The sequence below is a fragment of the Podarcis muralis genome, chromosome 12 (genome assembly GCF_964188315.1).
Source record: "Podarcis muralis chromosome 12, rPodMur119.hap1.1, whole genome shotgun sequence".
NCBI lineage: Eukaryota > Metazoa > Chordata > Lepidosauria > Squamata > Lacertidae > Podarcis > Podarcis muralis.
In genome coordinates, this window is record NC_135666.1 from 18,803,057 (window position 1) to 18,830,550 (window position 27,494).

The following is a 27,494-nucleotide window of genomic DNA, read 5'->3' on the forward strand; positions in this document are numbered from 1 at the left end:
AAAAAGAAACACACAGAGCAATAAATGAATTTTAAAAAGTGGTGAGATTAGGTGCAGACACGCAAAGCATTTTTTAAATAAAAAAAATCAAGATTCCTTGTGTACCGTCTTAACAGCAAGACAACGAGTTAAATGAAAAGGGAAGGGGGCAAACACTTTGGTTCTAAAGTTTAATGAGAGAGAGAGAGAGGAAATAAGTTGCATTTAGGATGAAAAATTTCAGCATTGGAAGTTCATCCATAAAGTGAAGAAAAATTACGGCTGTTCTTTAATTAGAATATGTAAGGTTGGCAGATCTAATAAAGCATAAAGTTAATGATCAGCTATTACCCACCCTAATGGGCGTTCATTTACATTTTCAGTTCTTTAACCCTAAGAGTGACCCAACATGAGAAGAATGTCATTAACATAAAAGAATCTCTTCAAACGTAACCTGTATAATTATTGAATGGTGCAGCAATGGGCTAGTAAAATGACAGTCCATGCTCAAAAAAAGAGTGAATAGCAAATGAACATAAATGGGGCAGAATTATATGGAAATTATTAAATTTTTAACCTTAATGTTGTTGTATTTTGAATGTATCCCAGCAGGTCCCCCCCACCTATCTAGTTACTTTACCTTTAAACATTAAAAGTTTATGAATGGAAAAGAGCTAGGGAAGCTGAGGTAATTAATTACTTAGCTTGTCGACTGACACAAGGAGTTGGAAAAATGAATCTGCAATCTCAGCTTTTTATGAATGTGTTTACATTTTAAGAAACGCCTGTCATAACGAGCAAATTTGCTCCTACAAGTTCACTGTTCTATTTTATATTAGTTTTTCTTTTTTTAAAAGCCTGCTTCTAAAAATATCACATAATTGAATGTAAGGACATTTGAAATATTTCCTTCAATAGCAACAGCAGAATTAATTCAGCATCATTTCAAATCTGGCAGTTCAGAGCAGCTAAATGCTATCAGTCTTGTCTAATTGACCCAGTGACACAGGGTGGAATCCAGTGGAGGTGCCCCATAGCAGAAGGGGGGGAAGGGTTTTTTTCTGATTCCCTTGGCAGCCCCCTGTGGTACCTTTTGATTTGTTCTGCAGGGTTCCCCAACAACCTAGAGCTGATTTTCAGAGGGTGTGTGTGCTCAGGTCTGCAAGAAAGAAAGCAAAAAACAAACAAACAAAAAACCCTCCCCACCTTTTCCAAGGTCAAAAGCCCTTCTTCTGAGACTGTGGGAACAGTTGGATTTCACCCATAGGAAGTGGGGCACAAAGGGGTGGATCACAAGTGTTCCATGTTTAAACTTTTCTCACAGTGGGTCAAGCAGCGCCCATAAGCAGCCCACAAACTGGTCCTGAGTGCATCAGCATTCTTCTCACGTGATTCCCAGCAACTGATATTCAGATGCAAACTAGAGGCAGAATATAGCCACTGTGGCTGGTATCCATGGATAGCCTTCCCCTCCTAGCATTTTTCTAACCATCCTTTAAAGCTGTCCAACTTGCTGGCCATCCCTAAATATTGTGGGGGATACGATACGATATCTTTATTGTCATTGTCCCTTACAGAACAATTAAATTGAAAAATCTACAAAAGACATTCAAAACCCCCTAAAAACTCTGAAACCCCATTTTAAAATACAATATACTCCTATAGAGACTCCTTATACTGCGTTTAAAACCAGAATTGCATTTGGGTAGAAACTGTTTCTCAGGCAGCTAGTCCTAGTCTTTATAACCCTGTACCTTCTTCCAGAAGGCAGAAGCTGAAAGAGATCATTTCCAGGGTGCGCACTATCCTGCACTATCTCTGCAGCTTTCTTATGGCACCTGTCAGCATTCCACAGTTGAATTCCACAGTTAAACAATGTGCTGTGTGAAAAAGTGCTTTCTTTTATCTGCCCTGAATTTTGCAACGTTCAGGATGGCACCATGTATTTTGAGAGAGGGAGAGGGAGAAGGAGAAGGGGGTGGAGAGAGAGAGAGAGAGAGAGAGAACTATAAAACGATCTGGCAGGCATACTGGGTGTGCTACTATTTGATATGGATTCAGACGTTCCATTTTAGGTAGGGATCAAGTGTGTTAAAGTGGCACTATACAATGCTTGACCAAAAAGGACTGGTGGGGAGGGGAATTAGTGTTCAGTTAAACCCTATGGAGGTGGGTTTTGTTCAAATCCCCCTTGCAGCTATTTCTCTCCCCCCCCCCCCAATAGTTCAGAATTTAGAAGGCTCCTTTCTCTAATTGTAAAAGCAATGTAAAATTCTAATAGAAAATGCTTTGCCTCTGTAAGCAGTAATCTTTCATTTGGTCAGCTGGTGACCCTTTTGTACACGAAGATAATAGAATCAGAGAATTGCAGAGTTGGAAAGGGACCACAAGGGTCATCTAGTCCAACCCCCTGCAATGGAGCAATCTTTCACCCAACATGGGTCCTGAACCCACAACCCTGAGATTAAGATTCTCATGCTGTACTGACTGAGCTATTCAGATAAGTTGCTCTGAATTGTTTCATAAAGAAATTTTGATCAGTGTCCTGCAATGAGTTCTAAAAATATACGTGCACACCATGTGACCACATTTACTGTGGGGGCTTTTTAAAAAACCGTAATATAATTGCTGCACTCAGAACAATTGGCCATTCAGACCGTTGAACTGAGCCTGAAAGACAGATGGGAAGACCTTAAGTTTGGCAGAGGGTACCTATAGATTTTAATGGGTATAATCAGATAGTCACAGCTGACTGCTTGGGGTATTTGGATCATATGAATCACAGTGCTTGTTTTCAAAATCTTGGAATAGCTGATAAGAAACAGTTCCTTTCTCTGGTGCGTTGTCTGAGAGCAAGCCATTTGAATCTGAATAAATTGGCAGAGCTTTCTAATCTCTGTTGAGTCTTAATTGCTAGAGACTCTGCTTGTATTAAATGACACAATACACAGTCTAGCTCAGTTATGGAACAGCTTCACGTTCAATAACTACAGTTTCTTATGAGCATTTTCTCTGTTTTGTGACATAATTAGGAGAGCAGTTTCACAATACTTTTCTTGCAGTTCTCTTAAGTAAAACATGTCTTTACTCTTGGAATCAAACCCTAAAGAACAATCTGATGTTTTGGTCTTAGTGGCTAAAATAGGAAAGGGGGGTTGTTGTCTGCACTTTTTCATTAACTCTCCAAACCTACTGAATGAGTGTGTTCCCTGACCCTCAGTGGATGAGATAAGAAAAGTTCTGCTGGAGTAGGCTGAAGGTCCATCTTAGTCCATCATCTTATTTCCCATAGTAACCAACAAGATGCTCTGGAAAACTACTGGAAAATGTTGTTGGAGTGTGAGGTCTACATCCCTAAAAGCAATGTGATGCAATACAATAGAAGGCAGACTAGTAAAATATGAGGGCAACAGCACTTCTTGCTGTTTGCCCCCAAAGCAAGTGATATTCAGAAGCATACTGTCTTAGAACATGTTTGCAATTTTTTGCTAATGTATTGGCAAAGCTGAGATAACTGATGAGGATCACAAGTTTTGAATATTCAGTATATAAATAATGTGAATTGCACGAGGTGTGATTGATTGTTTTTAATAGGAAAGGAAATGTGCATAGAAATACTTCAATAAGCAATTAAACAGCATTATTATTATTATCATTATCCTTGTTGAATGTCAAGTATTATAAATTAGTTTTAATTAATTTGTATTTTTAACATTGCCTTAAAGCACAATGTCCTTGAGTCCTCACTTCAGATATTGCATATTGCATCTTTTTCTCAGCCTTGCTCTATCTTTGAAAATCACTGTGATACCTCAGTGCCCAAGGGTGATATAGTATTACGGTATGTTTTACTTATTCACCAGCCTAAATGAAAGCCAGTGTGGGACTGAGTTGGTGTTTGAACTTGAAATGTAGGATTGTGCCTTGAATATGAACATGCTCATCTTTCATTTCAATATCTCAGTCTTCAAGGTATATGTTGCATTAAGAAAAATTTTGCATCCTTCGTTTTCTCCTGAAAATGGGTGTGAAGAATGAGCCAATATTCAAGGTTAAAATGGAGAATTATGTTGTAAATGTACATAGTGGATAACATTGTAAACTCAACTGTCAATAAAGATATAGACCATGTTCAGATTAGCATATCTTGTCTTAATAATATTAGATATTAATTGGTCTTTTGGACATAAAGCCCAGCCCCTTTGCCTGGGGGAGCAAGCAAACCAAGGTATTCCATTGCACTTTGTTTGCTATGATTAACAGCTTTGGAACAAGCCAGGATATTAAGTCAGCTTCAAACCATGGTTTAATATCCTGGCTTGCTGTGAAGCAATTAAGCATATTTTCATGGTTAGCATGAAATAGCAAACTATAGTCAATGGAGGACTCTCTAGTTTGCTAGCTTGCCTACTTGGGCCAAGGGAGGATCAAATGAGCTATGTATATTTATCCAAAAGACTCATTCATTTCTTGGCTTATTAAGCGATCAGAATATTGAGCAAGCAAGTTAAACCAAAAACCTCACCTTGTACAGTAAAATATGTGCAGTTTCATGGACCCCATGTGTGGAGCTTTCCAGATACAAGCAGAGAAAGTCATGCAGATAACCACCTGGGTGGTTTACTGGAGTGTAGTGGCTGTTCATTCTGGATGAACGGATAACGGTTGTTCAACTCTATTTGTCTTGAATCACAGCAGATAATTTTTTTTAAATCTCTCTCCCCCCCCAGCCTCTACTAAAATTACCTTACTCTTTCAGTGGAGGAAGATACTGAGGAAAGCTCACGGTCGGGTAGAGAATCTGTCTCTACGTCGAGTGACCAGCCATCCCATTCGCTGGAAAGACACATGAATGGCAGTCAAGATAAAGGAGACCGGAAAAAAATTGGGAAGGACAAGAAGAAAGATCGAGATAAAGAAAAGGATAAAATTAAAGCCAAGAAAGGAATGCTCAAAGGCCTGGGGGACATGTTCAGGTAGGATTTGTATATGCGACTAGAGTTTGGACCTATGATTTTCATGACAATGTATATTTCAATATCCATTTTCAAAATGCCAGCAATTTAAGCATGTTTTAAAGGGATTTAATGCTCCTTCACTCTGCCATCATCTGTAACATGACTATAATTCTATCAGTGTGGATTCTATTGCACCAAGATTGACACAGGTTTATGTCATGTTTTAGTGAAGCTGCTTATGAGGTGGGATAAAACAAGTGACATCTATGTTGCATCTGCACAAGGATCAACATTTGTACAAAGCAAAACAATACTCATTATTGACACACTACTAAAACCTAGTTCCAGGCAACAAAGGCTTCTTGAAATGTAAGTGTTTAGAGAAATTCATGTTGAACCCTGGAGATCCTCCATGGTTTCCCCAGTTTTCACTCTTGCCAATACAACCTTTCTGGTTTTGATTTGGAATAGAGAGCATTTCCCAATCTAAGTGAAGAGCTGGTACACATAATTACCTTGCCCTGTAAGGCTTTTATTTTCAAGCAATTGCTATGCTCCAGTAAGTGTGGATTTGACTTGATTTATTATCTATATGTCTCTTTTCCAGCATCAGTGTTGATTTCAAAGCTGATGACAACAATAAGAACACATTAGCAAACAAAAACACTTTCATCAATATAATCCTATCAAAAAGCACATAGCGTATTAGTGAGGGGGGGGGAAGCAATCCAATAAAAAATGATGCAGTTTAATACCAAAACCATAACAATTCAAAAACAATTTATCCGAAATGGCTGATAAGCCCCAGCCCAGTACCAGCTGACATAATCCCTCTAGGAAGGGAGTTCTGCACCAGCACAGTCCCAGCAGCAACTTCTTCCATAGTTTAAGGCACAAGGGAAGAGGGGCTGGTCTCACTTAGCCTTGAGATGGAACACACACTCCTTTGCAAACAGGATTCATTGAGCATTAACAATGTAGAGTAACTCAGCTATGTTACACTCAGTTATGTCACCTACAAGTGATGACTAAAATCAAACTCCTTGTTTCAAACTCCTTGAAATATAGTACAAAAACAGACAAAGGCTATTGGGAAGCCATTGAGGAGTCACAGTATAGTACTGATTTCTTAATGAGAGGAACACTTTGTCTGTTTTTGTACATGTCTGTTGTGTTTTCCAGCCATGTTTTTCTACGGTATAAGGCAATGGGACGAGCAGCGGGGCAGCACACCTTCAATCATTACATCATACCCTTTCCCCTTCCTTTCAAACTCTGACCCGCTCCGTAGTGCATCTACTAGTACAATTTTTGCTTTGAGGGAGTACTGTATGCTTTCTGTTCTCAAAATTTGTCTCATCTCCCAGCTTCCCCAAGGGAGAATTTGTTAGCCATAAAGCTATAATATGACTTCCCTAGATCCCTACTAGATCCCTCGAAGTTGTGCCTTCCCATGGGCTTCCAGATGGTTTTCATAACAAAATGCAGTTGTGTGCTGAGTGAGCGCCAATAAGTTGAGACTGAATCCTGACAAGGTGGGGCTCTATGGACTGACAAATCTAGGGTTCAGGAATTAGGCATTCTTCTAGTTCTGAATGGGCTTGCATTCCCTCTGAAAGAATGGGTGGTGCTCTTAGACCCATCACTGTCGTTGAAGGTGCAAGTGACTGGGGTTGGCTTGTAAGGTAGTTATGGATGTTCCTAGACAGGCATTACCTGGCCACAGTGGTTGGGTAACCTTTGAGATTTGTTCAGAAGCTGCAGCTAGTGTAGAATTCCATGGCTAGGCTGTCATTTGCTGATTGTGAACATACCACACCAGGCCAAGTTCTGGGATCTTGCATTGACATACAGTATAAAGCCCTATATAGATTGGGACCTAGATATCTAACAAAGCATCTTCTTTATGAGGAAGACCCTCTTACTGCCACAGTTAAGTGAAATTCACCAAGTGGCAACAAACAAGACAACCTTCTTGGTACTGGCACCTTGTTTATTCCTTACCTTCTCAGATACAGCTGATGCTAACTCTTATGAGTTTTCAGTGCCAGTTGCAGACCTACTTATTCACCCAAGGTTTTTATGCAAGGATTGCAGCATAGTTGTTTTATTTTTAAAGTTGAATTTTTCCCCTTTCTGTTTTGTTTTAATGTGTATTATGTATTTGATTTTAATGTAATGCACTCTGGGATTGCTTTGGCAAGAAATGTTTTAATTAGATAAGACATGGAGCCAGGAAACCTATATAAACAAGGTTAAAATTCTTGGTTCAACTATGTAGCTCATAGGGTGGTCTGTGGCAAATGAGTATCTCTCAGCTTAGCCCACAGAGTTGTAAAGATGCCCTACTCTGCCCTAATTCCTTAGAGGATGACCAAAACACAAATGTACGTAAAATAACATAATCACCGAAATTGTTGTATTCCCTTGATTGGGAGACCTTTTTCGCCCCCTCTCTATTAGTCTTCCACTCTTTTTTTTAATATAGGATTTCCACTTCCCTGATTTGAGTTCTTAATCACTGATCCACCACTTTTTAATTGGTTTTTTTATCAGTTGTAGTCGTTTCTCTCTCTGTGTTTCTAATTGTTATTTAAATTGTCTTACTGAATATTTTCTCACTGAGCCTATCCCCAAGAAAATATATAAAACATTGGCCAGAGGTATCCAGGGAGGCTCTTGAGTGTGCTCCACAATAAAGGCTGCCCAGCATGCCTGGAGAAGATAGATGGGCATGCACAATGTAGCGAGACTTTGCTGCAATAGAAATAAGCTTTCCTTCACCTCTTACCTCTTTGTATATGTTATTTGTGTGCAGGGCAATGCCATTTCACGCAGCAGCTGTGCTGTACTTTCAGCCTCACCCTGATGCAGGGCCATACTGGCAGTGAGGTACTTGCCTCAGGCAGCAGGTCAGGCATGAGATGGAGGGCAGGAAGTGCCAGTATTGGATAATAGAACTGTTGTGTGCTGCCTTCAAAGATACCCTACTGCATACAAGTGTGGTGGAGGTTGCGGTCCTATTGCCAGTATGTTGTGAGGATAACCATGATCGTTGTGAGGATAATCTGAAGAGAAGTGTCATGTACATTGAACTGTAGGTGGGTTCAGGCATGATCCAAGACTGAGATTCAGCTCAAAAGGGATTTATTGGAACATCAGGAACAAGAAGAACAAGAATGACAAACAGGGGCACTTGGCCCAGTATATATACCTTAAGCTGGCCCAGGCAAAACACACACATTTCCTGTGATAAAGGTAAAGGTACCCCTGACAGTTAAGTCCAGTCGCAGATGACTCTGGGGTTGCAGTGCTCATCTCACTTTACAGGCTGAGGGAGTCAGCGTTTGTCCGCAGACAGTTTTTCCGGGTGATGTGGCCAGCATGACTAAACTGCTTCTGGCAAAACCAGAGCAGCGCACGGAAACACCATTTACTTTCCCGCTGGAGTGGTACCTATTTATCTACTTGCACTTTTGGGCATGCTAGAACTGTGATAGGTCGCCTTAATGCTGCAATTAGCGAATCACAACATTGGCCTTATCTCAGCAGGGACTGGCAGCCTGTCAGCTACTAACAATGCCATTGGAGGGTTTTAGAATCCTCTCTGTCTTTTGTTATGCAGATGAAGCTCCTGAGCCTCCAAGAGGCTTGAAGGCCTAGGCCAGTATTGCATGCATACATAACATACACCACCCCTGATCTTCTTAGAAGATGAGTGGGATAAAAGTAAAAACACCGGGTTAGGGGCTTATTTTCTATTTGCTTGTTTTTAGGGGCAGGAAAGGGCACCACACTACGTCCTGCACACTACATAATGCAACTACAGTGGTACCTTGGGTTATAGACGCTTCAGGTTACAGACGCTTCAGGTTACATACTCCGCTAACCCAGATATAGTACCTCGGGTTAAGAACTTTGCTTCAGGTTGAGAACAGAAATAGTGTGGCAGCAGCATGGCGGCAGCGGGAGGCCCCACTAGCTAAAGTGCTACTTCAGGTTAAGAACAGTTTCAGGTTAAGAACGAACCTCCAGAACAAATTAAGTACTTAACCCAAGGTGCCACTGTATCCATGAGAGAGGCAGCTTTTTTAAAAAGGAAGACAACAGGCATTCATAACTTAAGGTGGGCACAAATCTACCCACTTAAATATAATAAACTGTAAGATAATATATGTTTTCACTTTTTAAAAGTTGTGGGTTTATTATTGGGTTATAACTTTATTTCTTAAGAGCAGCAGTCAATGCAATCATTTTCCATATATTATCTGACAATTTGTGACGTTTATCTGGGTAGATTTGTGCACCCTGTGGTAGTTTGGATCCAACTCTTGCCAGTCTCTCAGATACATCTTTTTAAGTTTTAGGGAATTAGGCCCTGTCAGGGTGTCCCTAGGCATAAGACAGCAAAACACAAAGGCCAGGATACATATTCTGGGAACAACTCTCTGGTATGGGGTGACTCATTGCTCTGTAAATATCAGATTTTCTTCTCAAGGAATAAGCAGTTAGATGTAAAAGCAGCACGGACCCCATAAACCAATAAAGTGCAAGCTGTTTCCCCTCCTTTTTTAGTTACTGTCAGCTGCCATGTAAGCAAAGCCTGTGTTTCCTTGTCCTTAGCTGATGTTGTATCATGTCACATAAAATATTGAAAAATCTGTTTCTCCAGCCTGATGTTCAAAGCTGTGCTTTTCCCCCTTTCTCTTTCCTTAGTTTGTGTTGCTTTCTCCTCCCCTCTCCTCCTTGCTGTTTCACAGCTACGGATGTCTGGAAGACTGAATTTGACATTTTTTGTTTTTCATTTTTTAACTGCTTGTCTGCTCATGTTTTTCTAATGGCTGGTACAGAAGTAGCGTGACACTAAAAGCAGGGTTTGCCACCCTTTTTGGACCCAGAGCACTCCCGCTGTGCTCAGGAGGCTTTGCGTTGCTTTTGCTGAAGCCAGGAGAGCAAGAGGGATTGATCCCTCTTGCTCTCCTGGCTTTGCTTCGCTGGAGAGCTGCTGCACAGCTATTTCTCTCTGCGAAGCGTCCCTTCAGCGAAGTGGGAGGAGAAATGGAGCCCCTTCCATTTCTCCTCCCACTTTGCTGGAGAGGCACTGTGCAGAGAGAGAGAGAACATTTCTTTTCTGTTCTCCTCCTCTAGAACTAGGTGTGTCTTATGGTCGGGTGTGTCTTATAGAGCGAAAAGTTGGTTAGAAAAAAAAAGTTGGTAGTTGGTTAGAGCATGGTTCTAATAATGCCAAGGTTGCAAGTTCAATCCCCTTAGGGGATAACTGCATATTTCTGCATTTCAGGAGTTGGATTAGATGATCCTCAGGGTCCCTTCCAACTCTATGATTCTATGAAATTTAGATAGAAATAGTTATAGTAATATATAGTACTATTAAAATACCTCGACTATAACATAGGGGAAGTATTATCATTTAAAGAGAAATACAGTACAACTCACTGTAGTGGAGAAGACTGTGAGCTCAGTCTGCTGTCACGGTGCTACAGTATTCATTTATTTATTATTATATATATATTTATTTATGCACAATTATTCAATCATAATTTTAACATTTCAAACTCTGATTCCCTTCTCCCTCTTTCTGTGATCCTTTACATTTCTTTCAACTTCCTGCATACTCCAAATTATCTCAACATATTATTTTATATATCCATTCCTGTATATATCCCATATATATTTTGAAACTGCAGGTTTTTACATTAATCCTGGCAGTGTCTTAATCTGATTACAATTTGTTTGTAAATACTCAGTAAACCATTTCCATTCCTTTCTAAAAAAAATATGGTTATCTTGATTTCTTATTCTCCCAGTAAGTTTCGCCATTTCTGCATAGTCCATTAACTTCTGTATCCATTCTTCTCTTGTTGGGACCTCTTCTTCCTTCCATTTTTTGGGGCAAATAACATTCTTGCAGCTTTGTTTGCATACATAAATAAATTTCTATACTATTTAGGTAGTTCCCACCAGCCCATCTGGTGGGCTTTCTACATTGGATGTAGTATTATATTTTTATAGATACAGTGACCAGCAGTTTCTGTAAGGAATAGGGGAAACCAAAGGAGAAGAGGAGAAGTCAGGTAGAAAAAAGTGTGAAGAGATTAGGAGAACTGTTCCAGGAATAAATAGATTCAGCTTTCTCTCTAAAGAGGTTTCCTGTTAACTTGAAACTTAAGGGGTCTCCCCCCACCCCATGTGCCAAGTGCATTTTGTTCTGAAAACAGACACTAAATCAGGAGTCCTTGTGATCTAGATTAGGGTCATAGTATGATCTGATTACTTTTGAATAATACATTGTTGTGGTTTTGTGATTGTAGTGCCTCAGGGCCACAACCAATGCTCCTTCCTAGGTGGGGATTTCCAGGTGTGGCTTCAAAGAATTTAGGGGAGCGGGGAATGGTGCTTCCCTTGTGACCAACACTAAGTTCTTCACCACATTGCCAAACCCCAAGGGTCTCTGTGTGCTTTAGTATCCTTGAAATCCTTGAATTATTAGCATCAGAAGAGTACAAGTTAAAACAGAAAGCTATCTTTAAGTTCAAAGAAGCTGTTCATTTATTTATGATGCGTATACTGCCCTTTGGTGAAAAATTCCCAGAGCAGATAATACAAAAATAATTAAAATACAAATAACAGCACATCCAAAGCACAAAGTCAGTGAGACTTTAAAAGCTAGATTAAAAATAAAATAAAAATCAGTAAGATTTGACTAGTTGTGGCAAGTATGTTCCTTAAGTAAACAAAATGTGCAAAAAGTGCATGTTTACATGGCAGTTTATACAGGATATATGAAAATCAAGTATAAGGGGAAATTAATCATGAGCATCTTGAACTAAATTAGTGGTGTTTTTTATTTGCAATATTTCTTGAGAACGTAAAGCCCCGTTGGATCACACCAAAGGCTCCTCTAGTTCAGCATTGTGTTTTCACATTGACCAAGCAGTTACCCATGGAAAGCCTGCAAGCGGAATATGCATGCAACAGCACTCCCCCTAACTGTGGATCACAGCAGCTCATATTTAGCCTCCAACCATGGAGGTAGCCGATAGTCATTGTGGCTTGTGGCCAGTGATAGCCTTATATTCCATGAATTTTCCAATCCTCCTTTAAAGCTGTTGAAGTTGGTGGCCATCACTACACCTTGTAGTGGTGAATTTCTTAGTGTGAAGAAGTACTTCCTTTTGTGTATGAGTGTGGTGTAGTGTCAGACTAGGACTTCTGAGAACAGGATTATTGTCCCCACTCAGTCATGAAACTTGGGCCAGTCACAGTCTTTCAGCCTATCCTGTCTCAGAGTTATTTGTAAGGATAAAATGAAGTGGGGGTAACTATGCAAACCACCTTGAGCTCTTTGGAGGAAAGGTGGAATATAAATGTGATAATAAATAAGTAAAATATCCCGAATCTTCTGGAATGGTGACCCTGAGACCACTGTTTCAACTGAAGAAAGAGTTCAGTTATCCTAACTCTATCTGAAAATTCTACTCAATAATCACAGCCTGTATATATTAGAAAATGAGATACAATGTCTTAACATGTGAAGCCAAGAAACTATGTCCTTTACAAACCCTAAACCTGCAAACACCTATCTTTAGAATTCGAGCTGTATATGATATTCCACACTGCTGTTCTTGTAAAAAGAAGTAAGTATGATTCAGAGGGGGTTTGCAGAGTGTGGGGTCTATATATCAAAATATGGTGTTTATGGCATTTAAAACATTGGCTGTGCAGTGTCTTGCTTTCAGTATTGTAGATTACAGATGGGCAAGCCATTCTATTGGGAACCAATGCAAATGAAATATTCCCATATTACCATTAAATTGAATCCTACAATTACATTTGAAATGATTACTGGGAGCCTTGCAGTGTTGCTCCATCCAGTCCTTCAAGAGGAAATGGATAATTTAGTTTAAAACCTTGTTTAGCTGAAATCAGATATACTGTTGTCTCTTCTTGTACAGCCACTTCCAAAGTGCACAGAACACGTCCAGATTCATAAACATATTATTTGGAGCTTTGAATTACACATTCCAGCCACATTAGCCACCTGAGACCTCTGACTGGGCATTTGGGAAAACAACATGCACAGACTATACTTTCCCATTGCGTAGCTTGCAGGTTTTATTGTCTGCTCCATGATTTTCATTTACTGTGGCTTATTATGTCTGGAGATAGTTCAAACGCTACTGAAAAAGCAGGTGTTTTCTTCTTTTTAAGGGTGGAAATCAATATAAATTTATAATTTTCCACTGTTTTAGACGCTAATCAACCCACAATTCCAGCAGCTACATTTCAGATGTTTCATTAACTTTTTAATTTTTCCTTGATTGCAAATTTGATTTATGTCCCTTAATTGGAATGGTTTCTTAAACAAAGAGAAGCAGCTAAAAGCTTGGTGCTTTTAATCACCCTTTTGGTTCATGCTGCTGTCGAGTTTACATTTGTGTTTTTCTGCTAGTACACACACACACACACACACACACACACACACACACACACACACTTTTCTCCCTTTTTTCTTTTTAGACTTAGGCAGGAGATGGGCACCCTCAGCACATTAGGCTTCAATGCATTGAAAGCCTAGAGGGTCCTCTGCAAGGATTATTTCACAATTTAAAAACTTGAACTTGTATATCCAGCGGGGTATAGTGTACAGTTTTTTAATCTGAAACAGGATCATAGTTTTGGTTTTCATGCACCAAAATAAGTGTCAGGTCGACCTGCTACTGAAGACAAGTCCACAGCTCCTGATAACATATTCTCCCAGTATTCTTCTTTGCTTGTCAGGGAGTTTAAGTGGAGAACCTCTGACATCGACAGCACAGTATCTGACTGCAAAGCAAGCCCAGAGAGGCACATAGCGTGACAGCTGAGCCTTCTAAGTCCCTTCCTGACGTTTTGGTAACGTTTCTTTACAGACCTGCCATCTGAATATAAAATGCAAGTGTCAGGCGTGACACCTACTTTATAATCTCTGTAAAGCAAACCTTTTCGTAGGAGAATTTGTTGACAGTTCAGAGATTCAAAGTCAATTTCAATTCAAGCCTGTGTACAAGGTGTGTGCCCCCCCCATCTCATCTGCACCTGATGTGAAAATTGAAGGCTGGTGACTATTCAGCCCATAGCGAAGTATGGTAAATAAATATCTTCTTGAGGGTTGAGGAATCTGCTAGATGAAAGAATATGTTAATGACATTCCTCCCAGTGTATGTTGGAAACATTTCTTTTGAGATTTAATTTGCTATACTGATAGTTGCTGGATTTCTGCAATAGTTAGCATAATCTTTCAGAGCTGTTTTTGTAGGGTTTTGCTTTGTTTTATTAACTCTTAAGCCTTCTGGAAATAGCCTTGTTGAAATTAATGTTTGCAATGCCATATTTATGATTTCAGGAGGAGACATATATCTGTGGGTGGGTGTACACATTGATCATACCATAAATAAATTAAAGCTTGAGTGCTTCAGATTGACACATGCTTGAGTGATGACCTTATGTTTGGGGATACAGCTTTAACTTTAATATTTCATTTCAGCCTATATAAGCAATAGTCTTGGATTCCCATTGTGTTGGAATGCTAACATGTCTTGAAAGGATATCCTTTTGTTAAATCATTGGTTCAGGAGCAAAGAGTTGCTTACAAAGGAAATAGCCATTGCATATTAGCCTTTGGTCATGAACACAATTGAGTCCTGTTAACCAGAAATACATAGTTTAAAAGCCTTATTGCTATAAAATGTTGTACTAAAGCCTTGGGAATTGAGGTGTGGTGTTTCCTAGGCACAAAAGTGTACTTTGGCTGTGGCTTAGTGAATGCAATCATTCGTATACAAGATGCCCACTGTGGTTGTTGAAATTGCAATTAAAGATACAAATCTGTAGTAAAGAATGGCACCATCCAGGCACAAGAGAGATGTTTGAGAAACTGAACAGGTACAATATATCATTGGGGGGAAATCTGTAAGGAGGGATGGGGGGAAGCATGCTCTGTGGTTACAGAATGTAGAGAGTCTGTTGGGTGGAAATTAGACAACAAGGGAGGAATAGGAATGGAATGGCGTATCCTTGGAACTTTGAACAGAAGTACTCCACACTGCAGTGTTTTGTTACAGGCCCTATTTGTGCATCCATAGAATTTTGTGAACCGCTAAAGTACTAGTTTACTTTAGATTTCTATTCTCCAGATTTCCTTCTCTAATTACAGTTCCTCCAGCCGCATTAGAGGCCTCTAGGGTTCTCCACCTGCTCAGAGCAGTGTATGGGGGTAGGATGTGCACACACGTGCAAGAAACTTTGAGCATAGGACCATCTCCACGTTTGGGTTCTACGTATGATAAACAGTAATAGATTTGGAAAGGGCACCACCATTTCTTTGGAATGGAATGCATTCTTCTGTACAAAACCTCTTTTTAAGTATCGCTATAAACAGCAGGAACTAGCAGCAAAGGGAATATGTGACGACAGACATGTATCAATGTCATCATTTTGATAGCTTTCAGGTCAGTATTTTTTTGAGAGCTGCAGTAAACCTTTTACTATGCAGTAACATTTCAGTATACCATGATGAGCATTTAGTCACAGTTAACTTTTATAACCTAAGTGCCAACTTTCACTAGGTGGGAGGGCAGGGAAATTCTGCTGCACATAGAATAAAACAGGTTGATGAAAATGAGACAATCCCACATCAGGAAAAGCATATGGGCTAGTTTGGATAATGAGTGGTACAAAATAGCTTTATGGGGAAATGGTGCTGTTTAAAAAAGTAGAAAAGAGGAGGCACCCATTCTCCTTGTTTTACCTCCACCCCAGGAAGATCAGTAGAAAAGGTAAACTTGGCTCAACTTAGGGCTAGTAATTTTACAAAGTTTTGCATGGGAGAGATTTAACAGACCCTCTCCCCACTGGTTTCAAGGCTTCTTCACCAGTTACAGTTTAATAAATGACTTTTGTGTCTCCTCCAATAAGTGGAGTGGATGTACATATTTATTTTGCCACATTACGCCGCACTATGAAAAGCATCTGTCTAAACTATTGGACTGCAAAAGCACCGTCCGTCAGCACAGGAAATACGTAGCTATATGCCCCAGTAGTCTGATGCAGTATAAGGCACCTTCAGATGTGCTGTATTCTCTTTCATTCATTTTCCCATCCAAGCCTACTTCGGTAATTCCAAATGCCTAAAACCAATCCAAATTAACTTTTCCCTGCTTCTGCATAAGCTTGGGATCAGCTGACTCTTCTCTGTAAGCACTTATTTGTTGATGAATATGTAACAGCTGCTCTGTATACCTGGGCAATTGCTCTGGATAAATCTGAAGCAATGGCTTTTGGTTGATAGTTGCAAATTAATCAAGTGCAAATTAATCAAGAAGTGCATCATTTAGACCTACTTCCAAGCCATTCGGTGGAATATAACGTTTGGTACTGTAGCTCCCGTTACACATTTGTGAAGGACATGAAGCCCACACAGCTGTTATGGTTCTAGAAATATATATTTCCCATCTGCTTACTTTCTTGTTATGTTGGAAGACCTTAAAAGCTGGAGAGACAAGGAACATTTTCTGTGTTCTCCCTGGAATGGGTTCCTAACACATTGAAATTGAATGTGCAAATCAGTTTTCAAGGTCTGAAGTAATATCATATATTGCTTAATTTATTCAGCAGAGGATATTCCTTGGGAAAGCTACATCAACAACGATTTTTCTAGTAATTGACAGGAAAATGCTGACGTATAAAAATGTTTTACAGATAATGAGGTCTGCAGGGAACTTTTAACGTTTGGGAGGTTCCAGGTGAACTGTCAAGAGCTTGGTTAACCTTTTGTGTGCATATGTAAAACTTTGCTGTAGAATCATTGTATTTAAAAAAAAGAAGAATGGATTGTCACTGACCATTATTCACATTAAGTTGCCATGAGATAATTTCTTATCCACCACCCATACCCTTGATGTTTCTCCTGGACATGGTGACTTGTGGTTTTCTTTTGTTACATTTGTAAAATCTCTTCTGTGCCCAAAAACGAAAGAGAAAACTCAACTTATAAGAGAAACACATAGCCTGATGAGGCTTCGCAAAACTCCCCATATTCTTACATTCTGCTTCCTGTTCCTTTGTCAAAAGTTAATTTGTCCAAAGTTTTGAAAGTTTAAATATACAGTGTTGACTGGATCACCTCCATCTGTATGCTTATTGACAAAGAATGTTCAGAATCTAGTGAGACAGGGCTTACCTTTGAATTAGCCATGCTGGTTTGGTTTCAGCAAGACTTGTTCTTCTATATCAGAGGTGCCAACCTGTTTGGACTAGTGGGCAAGAGGGTGCTGGGGGCATCGCTCACAAAATGGCTGCCCTGGAGAAGACATGGCCTAACATAAAATTTGAGAGACAACCAAATCCATCAACTCCATATGTTTATCATGGGATGTCAGCTGTGCCTTGCTGGTCCTGATTATGTAGATAACATGCACACTCTGTCCTGTTGTCTAATAACAAGGAGCATTCCTCAGTACCAGGAAAAATGTGTCTGTGGGTGTTAGGTTGGCAACCTCTGCTCTGTTCTATTTTTAATAGTGTTTTCACCAGTTTTTCCAGAACAGACATCCAAATGCTCTCTGGATCACCTTTTAAAAATTGGTGTTACGTTAGTTACTTTCCAGTTCTTAGGTGTGAAGACTAATTTTAGAGGCAAACTACAAACCTTTCTAGCAAGATATGTAGTTTTTGCCAGAACTGAGATTTGAACCTAGAAGATCCTGGTTCACAGATCAGTTTCTTAAGATCTCTAATTGTGGTTTCTCTTTTCCATCCATAGTTAATGACATATTATGAAAAAAATGCCACTGTGTCATTGCATGATTGTTTTAAGTTACAGATTATTATTATTTTATGCGTTTTTCCTCCTTTTGAAATATGATTGCACCTTAGTAACACTTCCTCTTTTTGACAGCATCCCCCCAAATAAATTGTTTTTGTTTTTACATCCACATAACTTGAAAAGTTATGTCCTGTGTCTCATTTGTATTTCCTATATTGTCCCCTTCTGGGAAAGTACCCATAGTTTAAATTGTAAGAAAACCATGGTAACCAAATGCAGTAAGATTTGTTGGCTGTGACATGTCAAAGTATTGTTTTTAACAAAAGAAGCTGATGGCAATGTTCAAATGGACCCTTCTCTTCATATGGCTGCTTTGCAGCTCAATCAATCTCTTATTATTATTATTATTATCAGAGTTATTCAGGCAGAGGCAGTAGCGCTAGTATTTCTCATAATCAGCCCTTGAGCCAGATGTAATTTGCAATTTGTAGCATTGTATTTTGAAACAATAATGCATTAAAATGTACAGAGCATGGAATTAGAAGTATAGTCGCCAAGAGGACATATTGGAGAGCAGGCTACCGCCTGAATGCTCGTAAGTGGACACTGCTGATTTTAAAAGGACCATAATGCAATTTTATTAGTATCTAAATTGATTTAGACTAGCTGCCATCAAAGTGTCTCTCGTTTCACAAGCTGTACAGCTGAATGGCAATAGAATGAGTACAAATTAACCATCTTTACACATGGTTTTTAGACACCAAACCTTTACTTAAGAATCTGCAGTGTAATCTTCATATTGCTTAAGTTTGACATTAACTACTCATGCTAAATCCAGCTGATCTCTTCAGTAATATAGGCAGGTGTCTTTACTGTATTGTTTCCAGCACCTACTAAAAAACCTTTTTATTCCAGCGTGTATACCCAAGCATGTAATTTTAGCATGTAATTTTGAGACATGTTTTTAGTAAGTGTAACTGTTTTATAATTACAGTTGTACCTTGGAAGTCGAATGGAATCCATTCCAGATGTCCATTTGACTTCCGAAACATTCAGAAACCAAGGCGCAGCTTCCCATTGGTTACTAATTGTGCAGGCACACCGGAAACAATAGCGGAAGCCGTGCCGGACATTCGGCTTCTAAAAAAAGTTCGAAAACTGGAACGCTCACTTCCAGTTTTCGATCATTCGGGAGTCGGAACGTTTGACTCTCAATGCGTTTGGGAGCTGAGGTACAACTGTACTTCTTTTATTTTACTCCCCCCCCCCCTTCTAACTTCTTATTGGTATTTTTAATGTCTGTTTTAGACTGTTTATTATAAACCATTTAGAGTAAATTCTAGTAAGCGGTAATAAATGTTGTTAAATAAATAAATAAAATGTCCGAATATCCTCCTGTGTCAAAAAATTAACTTCCATATTGAATACAATTTGGATATTGCTGTCTCTACAGGCCTTCCTAAAACCTTATTTTTTTGGTAAATATCAACTGTTTATGACTTTTTTACAATGTCATACATGCATGCTACTTACACATGCAGTGTGATAGATTTTAGGTATACCTGAGTATAAATGCTATATGAAAATGTGTGATGTTTTATGAGCTAAAATTGACTCCCAAGTTAAGTTTATCTCTCTTATTTACAGCTGTTTAATAGCTGTCTTAGCATCCTGCTGTCTGGATCTCTATAGAGTTCCCAAGTGTTTAGTTAGCTAACAAAGCACCACAGCCTTGATTGGATAATACTGACTGGAAAGAGAACATTTCTAAGTGCATTAAGTGACAGTAATGTAAGGATATGTTGTCCATTAAGAGTGCATTGCCCATTAAAAGCAGGTTTAACTTGTTCATATCTCTCAAGCTGTTGTTTTTTAAGGACAAAAACCTCTCTGAAGCTGAGCTCTATGCATAGTTCAAACCGTATCAAATCTGTTACTATCATGACTGTTGAGTGCCCACATATATTAAAAATAGTAGTTCTTGGAGTTCTTGCACTTTTGCTGTTCCTAATCAATCTTAGAAATGCATGGGTTTTACAACATTTCCATTAAAATTCAGTGTTCTATTTCTGTAGTTGCACTCATCACTGCTGATTACCAAGACTCTTATGTTTCAATAGAAGCTTTTCTATTCATAATCCTTCCTCCTTGATTCAGTCATTGAAGCGGCAACCTGCTATTTAACACATTATAGTTTACTCCTTTCATGTAATTTACAAGAACTTTCAGTATTTAATGCATAGGACACAAACATGATGGGAAGGAAAAATACTAGTCCTTTGTCCCAATGGTGTACATGTTGAACAACACCTTTCCAGTATTCTTGCTCCAGGATGCTTTTGATAGCATATTCACCCCAAAGTGTCCTTAGTGTCATGTCACTTAATAAACAACATACATGCATCTCTTTCGGTACATAAATGTGCTTTTGAACAAAGAGAACTCTACATAAAAGCTAGCTTAAATCTACTTAGTTTAAATTAAGTGGAAAGATAAATGACACACATTATACCACTTTATCCCAACCTCTCTCACCAGTTGCAACTCTTCCAAAAAATGCAGTTGTCAAGAGTTATCTCCCATGTAAACACTAGATCAACTTTACTTAATTCATAGATGGTGCTTTGGTGGTTGACAGTTTGGAGGTGTCGGCTCTCACTTTTAACACCTAGATTTCTAAATCTTTGTGTATTTTTTTGGCTCAGTTTTATGTTCCTTTTGTACTGCTGCAATTTGCTGTGCAGGATGGATATTATTAAATCTTTTTCTGAATGTGTGTTGGGTTTTTTTAAAGGGATTCTATTGGTTTTATAACTTTCTGTTAGCCACCTTGAATCTCTTTTGAGAAACAGGTGGGATAGAAAAAATTAAAATAAATAAATGCCAGAATGTGAGAGAGACAGAAGAATACCATGCAAACCAGGGTTCTCCGTCATTGGAGTTGGACGGTCACCTTCACAGAGAAATGCAGTTGAAGTCACATTTACAAAATGGACTCGGAACTTGTAAGACACGTATTCAAGTGTGAAGGGAAACATTGGATTGTTGGGTCTGATCTCCTTGTTGCTGTTTTCCTTTTCAGCTGCAGAATTATCTTTTTTTTTCTGACTCATTTCTCAGGATAAGTGGTTTCCTGGTTTGCAAAGCATGCATTTGCAACCTGTATTCCCCTACTGTCCTTTTTGTGAAGCAAATGCATGTTGTGGATTTCTGGGTCTTGAACCTCCAGCCAGTTACCATAGTAACAAATTGCCAACCTGAGACAAGAACCTAACTGGGCAGTTGTTTGGGGAGACATTTGTAGAAGGTAGCGAGTGGGAAATCTAGTGGCGAGGGGAAAAAAGTAAGGAAAATAAAGTGAGAAATAGCTGTCTAAGATAGATCAAGGACAAGAGAATGAAGGGCAGGATTTTCATTAAGCTGTCACATAAACTAGGAAATATTTTGAACTGTGCTGTTTAGAATATAATACATCGGCTCTGTACAGAGAACCAAGGCAACTTGTCAAAGTCCAGAATGTGGCCTGTGATATGACCTGGCTCTTCTACTCCATATGTTATTTCTCCCTGGTTTACATGCCACCTGCACAGGCATGTCTTGTGAATGTGGAAACCAGAGAATTGCCATTTCATTTTTGAAATGTTTTAACATTCTTTTAAACATGCAAAAAATAAAATCTGGAATTGTATAGGAACATTGTATAGGAATTGTATGGGAAAATTGTATGGGAATTGTATGGGACGCGGGTGGCGCTGTGGGTTAAACCACAGAGCCTAGGACTTGCCGATCAGAAGGTCAGCGGTTCAAATCCCCGCAACGGGGTGAGCTCCCGTTGCTCGGTCCCTGCTCCTGCCAACCTAGCAGTTCGGAAGCACGTCAAAGTGCAAGTAGATAAATAGGTACCGCTCCAGCGGGAAGGTAAATGGCATTTCCGTGCGCTGCTCTGGTTCGCCAGAAGCGGCTTAGTCATGCTGGCCACATGACCCGCAAGTTGTACGCCGGCTCCCTTGGCCAATAAAGCAAGATGAGCGCCGCAACCCCAGAGTCCTCTGTGACTGGACCTAATGGCCAGGGGTCCCTTTACCTTTACCTATAGGAACATAGGAAGTTCCCTTATGTTGCCTTATATATTAGGCCATTTGTTCATTTAGCTCAGCATTGTCTGCACTGACAGCAGTTCTTCAGGGTTTCAGGCGAGGTCAGCCCTACCTTGAACCTGAGACCTTCTGCACGAAAAGCAGATGATCTGTGACTGAGCTTACAGCCCTTCCCTCTATTATTTACAATGATACACTGATGGGGGAAAGGCACACCTGGCAAACGATGCCAAGGCACCTAGCTATTAACAGCACAGGAGAAGCACCATTCTGGAGAAGCATGATCTAGGACTCTAGGTCACTTGACGGTGCCTAACCAAGCATTATAGTGTTATCCTTCTGTCTTTCAGTCAGAACTTGTACAAATATTAGAAGTGCCATGAGGTTGCTGTGGGAAACAACTTCTGCTAAGGCAAGCCATCCTCACTCAGGTTGTAACATGTAGTGAGACTGTCACCATCCTGTTTCGAGTGTTTACATCCCCACTGCATATTTCTGGCATTTGGAGGGATCAGTAAACCCGGATCCATGTGGGAAATGCTTCTTTGTGTTGCATTCAAGGCAGGGAACACATCTTGAAGGAAGGACACTTTGGTGGCATAGTCAGATTTTTAAGTGTGTGTGTGCGTGTGTGTGCGTGCGTAAACCACAGTGGTTCTCTCTCTTAGAATGCTAAGAAGATGACTTTTCATCATTAAAATGTGAATATTTTCTTGTTGAAAATGGTGGCTATATAAATATGTAGGAAATCTCTTAGGTATTTTAGAATCAAGTCATTAAATCCTTTTTGGTTATTGTGAATATAATCAATGTTGTTATTTCTTTACCTTTTCTAAATGATGTCTTACCTTATTCTAGGATTATGTTGGGCCATTCTTTTACATATACTTACAAAATGTTAAATATGTATAACATAAAATGCCATCTGTTTTGATTATAGAGTGGGAATTGTTGCATTGAGCGTTAAAGTGCTTTGATGGCAGACTGAATGCTGGAGTTTAGTTTTAAAATGTAACAATATTGCTTATTATAGGGAAACTGCATGCCCTTGGCATCACTGATAGGAGACCCAGACACTGTTTGTTAATTTTTAATGTTAGTACTTTCTCTGTTTGTGGTGGTGGTGGTGGGGAAGTGCTGTTGAATTGTCTCAGTCATTTGTGTGTGTGTGTGTGTGTGTTTTCATTAATCAACTAGTGCATGCTTTCCCCATTGCTCTTTATTTTAATGAAATCTGTGAATGATTTGTCAGACAGCAGTGATCTCATCAGTAATGTGTCAGAATTAAATCCATTTAGCAGATTACATGGACATTATTTTTATTGTATCAATTTGTTCTTTCAAAGTAGTGTTGCCGCTGCAAACACGTGTATCTCTTTCAAACTAGATTGTTAAAATGTAAACAGTACAATTTGTTTTCTCAAACTGAAGCAGAACAAATAAGCTGTTGTTTGTACCTGCTAGCTTTATACAGTGGTACCTCAGGTTAAGTACTTAATTCATTCCGGAGGTCCATACTTAACCTGAAACTGTTCTTAACCTGAAGCACCACTTTAGCTAATGGGGCCTCCTGCTGCCGCCGGAGCATGATTTCTGTTCTCATCCTGAAGCAAAGTTCTTAACCTGAGGTAATATTTATGGGTTAGCGGAGTCTGTAACCTGAAGCGTATGTAACCTGAAGTGTATGTAACCCGAGGTACCACTGTATTTAAATCTATGCTTTTAGTTCAGCACTGGGAAATATGACACCAACCAGATGTTGCTGAACTACAACTCCCATCATCCTCAAACCAGCATGGCTGATAACAAGGAATTATGGGAATTGTAGTCTAACACCTGCAGATTCCCCATCCATGCTTTGGAGAAACTGCTGATGAGCTGAAGGAAACTAATCTAAAGCCTACCAAAAAACATTCTGTTTACACTATTACTACAAAAATCTTTGAACTCATGCCACTTATTTACTTCTCTGATCAGTTTCATTCAATGAATGCATCAGGGGTTGAAGGGAACTGATAGCTCAGTCAGTAGAGCATGGGACTCAATCTCAGGGCTGTGGGTTTGGGCCTCACATTGGGTGAAATATTCCTGCATTGCAGGGGGTTGGATTAGATTATTCTCATGGTCCCTTCCAACTTTGATTCTATGAAAGACACATATCTATTTGATTTTGAGTATGTCCCCAATGGTTGGTTTTGAACTGGACTCCTATAGTAACCCCAGCAAGAACTTCCATGGGAATGGGTTCCATAGTTGAACTATCTGTACTGAATCTTCCAATATTCAACTTCCTTGGGTGCCCATGAATTCTCACATTATGAGTGAGGAAGAAAAACTTTTGTCACTCCACTTTCTCCATGCCATGCACAATTTTATAAACTTCAACCATGTCACCTTATACTCACCTTTTCCCTCAACTAATGCTGCCATCTTTCCATATATGGGAGTTTCTCCCTCTCCTTCATCGTTTTGGTTGCCTTTTTCTGGCAGTTGCCTCCCTGTGGTGGCAGAATTTGTGCTGGATTAGGACAGGGGTAGGCAACCGAAGGCCCGGGGGCTGGATGCAGCCCAATCGCCTTCTAAATCTGGCCCACAGACGGTCCAGGAATCTGCGTGTTTTTACATGAGTAGAATGTGTGCTTTTATTTAAAAAGCATCTCTGGGTTATTTGTGAGGCATAGGAATTTGTTCATTATTTTCTTCAAAATATAGTCTGGCCCACCACATGGTGGACTGGCCCATGGCTGAAAAAGGTTGCTGACCCCTGGATTAGGACATAGGTTTATACTTGGGCATCCCTTCATTGTCGCAAGGAGAATAGGGAATGTAGTTGTTGTTGTTGTTGGCCTTTATTGTCATAAGTTTAAGCAGTAAAATCATACAAAGTCCTCCAAATACATTAACAATCCAAACACAAACAATATATAAAAAAACTAGATAGCCACCATTGAATAAATCAGGCAACTTTAGATGTAGCTTTAAGAATCTCGAGGGAATTAGTTACAAGTGGTTCCTTGCTCCATGGATTGTGCAACAGGGACTTGCTTTGGAACAGGGCTGAATGCAAATGATTTCATTCTGAGGCACATCCATTCTGAAGCAGGTTAGAGAGGCTTCCCACAATTTCTTATTGTAAGTTTTTTGCTATGGAGATGGCAATGATGTAGTGTCAGTACTGAGAGTGCCCCTCCTGTTATGCTCTTTTAAAACCTGTGCTCCAGCCCTTGTGCCCCTAGGATTTCCCCCTTCCTACCCTTCTGTTTTATTCAACCTCACCAGGGCTTCAGCTCACATAAATCCTACAATTAAAACAAAAAACTGCAAGCCCAATACCCTTGCACTATCCGGGAATGCAGATGTCTCTGCAGATGTCTCCCACCTGGAAAGAGGGCCTTTGTTCAAAAGGCCTTCAGTTAAGAAACTGGTGGTATGTTTATCATTATTTTGTTAACTTAGATCTCATCCTACTTCCTGCAAATGCAATTTAGCACATTGTTGTTTGACATCATGAAATAAGCATTGGTTACGTTTTCCCCACCCTAGTATTTGTTTGAGTTGGTTTTATTTCTTTTAAGTTTTATGCTGGACTTCCTTCATGTCACTCTTGAAATGTCCCAGGACTGACATGTTTTTCATCTTCAGGGGGAAATACCCACTCTCCAAGCATTCCCAGTTGTCCAGTCCATGCTATTTCCATTGAAAAATCCTGTCATAGGTTTGTAGTATTCATAGGACAGGGTGGTAGACCTGCAGGACTCTGTCTGCCTCAATAGTCAGATGGAGTGTGCGGAGGGGGAAATTGGGAGGAAAGTTGAAATGGATGGAAGAATGGGAGTGGAGAAACCTGAAGCAAGCAATTCAGATTTCTGGCAAGAGTGATCTGTTCCTCCCTCAGCAGCTCTGCAAGACAGTGCTTTGAAAGGGATTCTGCAAGATGTCAAAATCTAGATAGCAATATAATGCACTGACATGAGGGAAGATGTCCTAGGATGTTTGCAAAGAGAAGAGCACAGAATCATTTTTGCATATAGAATGATGCTTGTCCCAACTGTCACAAATTAGTTGACTTGAGGACTTAGACATCATATCGTTTTGGAGAGCTCACAGGTATCTTCTCAGAGTGCTCTCTGACCTTTTTTCTCTTTTTTCCAAATGGAAAATGAGGGAGTTAAATTAACAACCCTGGAGTATCTTGGCAATTAGTGAAGAGGATTTCATTCGCTCACCCTCATCATTTTCTCACACTTTGGGACAGGCAGGATATTTTTAATTTGCAACCGTTATTTCAATCTGTCATAAAAATAATTCTATAAAAAATTGCTTTCGGTCCAATTATACAGGAACTCTAAGCTGTGTTTTTATTTCCATCTATAAGTTAATGTAAAGCCTACCTCAATAAATGGGAGAAACACATACACATTCAGAAAATCTGAGTGTCATATTCAGTTTGTTGATATTTAATGGTAAGCTGTTCACTAGCACTGAAAAATACATTAAGCAGGGCAAAATATGACATCTTGAAGTATCTGGGGAGAAGACATTTAACATTTCTCTTGGATGTATTTTCCTTACTGTGAATTAGAGTTCTCTAATTCCCCACCCCCACCCCCATTTTCTGATGTGGAGCTGGATTTTGACAGAAGTAGTTTTTTCTTAACAGATTATCTGCTTGGTGGTAATGGTGGCCAGCTGACTTTTGGTTTTAGTGACATGTAATGCAGCTGCCTCAGACCAAAGCTGGACATTTAATTGTGGCTGGAATTCTTCACTCCCCAGGCTGAGAGGCCCAAGGTCATCTGATGTGTTTTGTGGCTGATTGAAGGTTTGAATCTTGGTCTCCCAAATCCTGGTTCAATGCTCTAGCCCAGGCATAGGCAAACTCAGCCCTTCAGATGTTTTGAGACTACAATTCCCATCATCCCTGACCACAGCTAGGGATGATGGGAGTTGTAGTCCCAGAATACCTGGAAGGCTGAGTTTTCCTATGCCTGCTCTTGCCACTACACCTAGACTCAACTTGCTCTTTCTTTAGATCAAAGTACCACCAACCTGGTACCCTCTAGATGTTGGAAAAGGAGGAGCTAGTGGAAAATGTACAGAAAACTCCCAATTTACGGGGATTACATTATGAGGCACCATGTGGTTACATGAAATCATGTATATATGAAACACCATTGGAAAAGACTGCAAACATGCTGTGAACCTCTTGAAACCATTGAAAAACCCTTAAAAAAACCAGCAGCACTTACTGGATACCAAACTCCACCACAATCACTCCCTCCAAACCTCTTTATTCAAACTCCAACTCTTCAGGCTTCAATGTTCAGTGCCAGGGCTCCTGGGATTGCACTTGCAAAGGCTTGTGGGATTGCTAGATACTGTTTTTGTACCTTTTTTGCCCTTTCTGGGCTGTTTTAGGGCAGTTTCCACCATTTTAAAAGTCGCTTCCAGGTTTGATGCAATGCATGCTTGCGTGTCAGTTGGTTGTTGCCTGTAGTTGCAACATTTCTCTCTCACATGTGAATATTCACCCCTCTGCCAGTTCTGTCTGGACAGTTGCCTGGATCCATTTTCCCTGTAAGCTTTTTATTCTTATCTTACGTTGTGAACCTGTAGTGTTAATACTGCTGAGTGTGT

At 39.7% G+C, this 27,494-nt stretch overlaps 1 protein-coding gene across 6 annotated transcripts in view; it reads left to right on the forward strand.

Annotated features, from left to right (window-relative positions):
• Positions 1–27,494, forward strand: part of PARD3 (par-3 family cell polarity regulator) — a 547,141-nt gene that overhangs the window by 392,293 nt on the left and 127,354 nt on the right. For all 6 annotated transcript variants that reach the window (XM_077936774.1, XM_028749990.2, XM_028749991.2 and 3 more), the window contains one exon: positions 4,739–4,955. In XM_077936774.1, the coding sequence (XP_077792900.1) occupies positions 4,739–4,955 (217 nt within the window). The remainder of the gene's footprint in view (positions 1–4,738; positions 4,956–27,494) is intronic.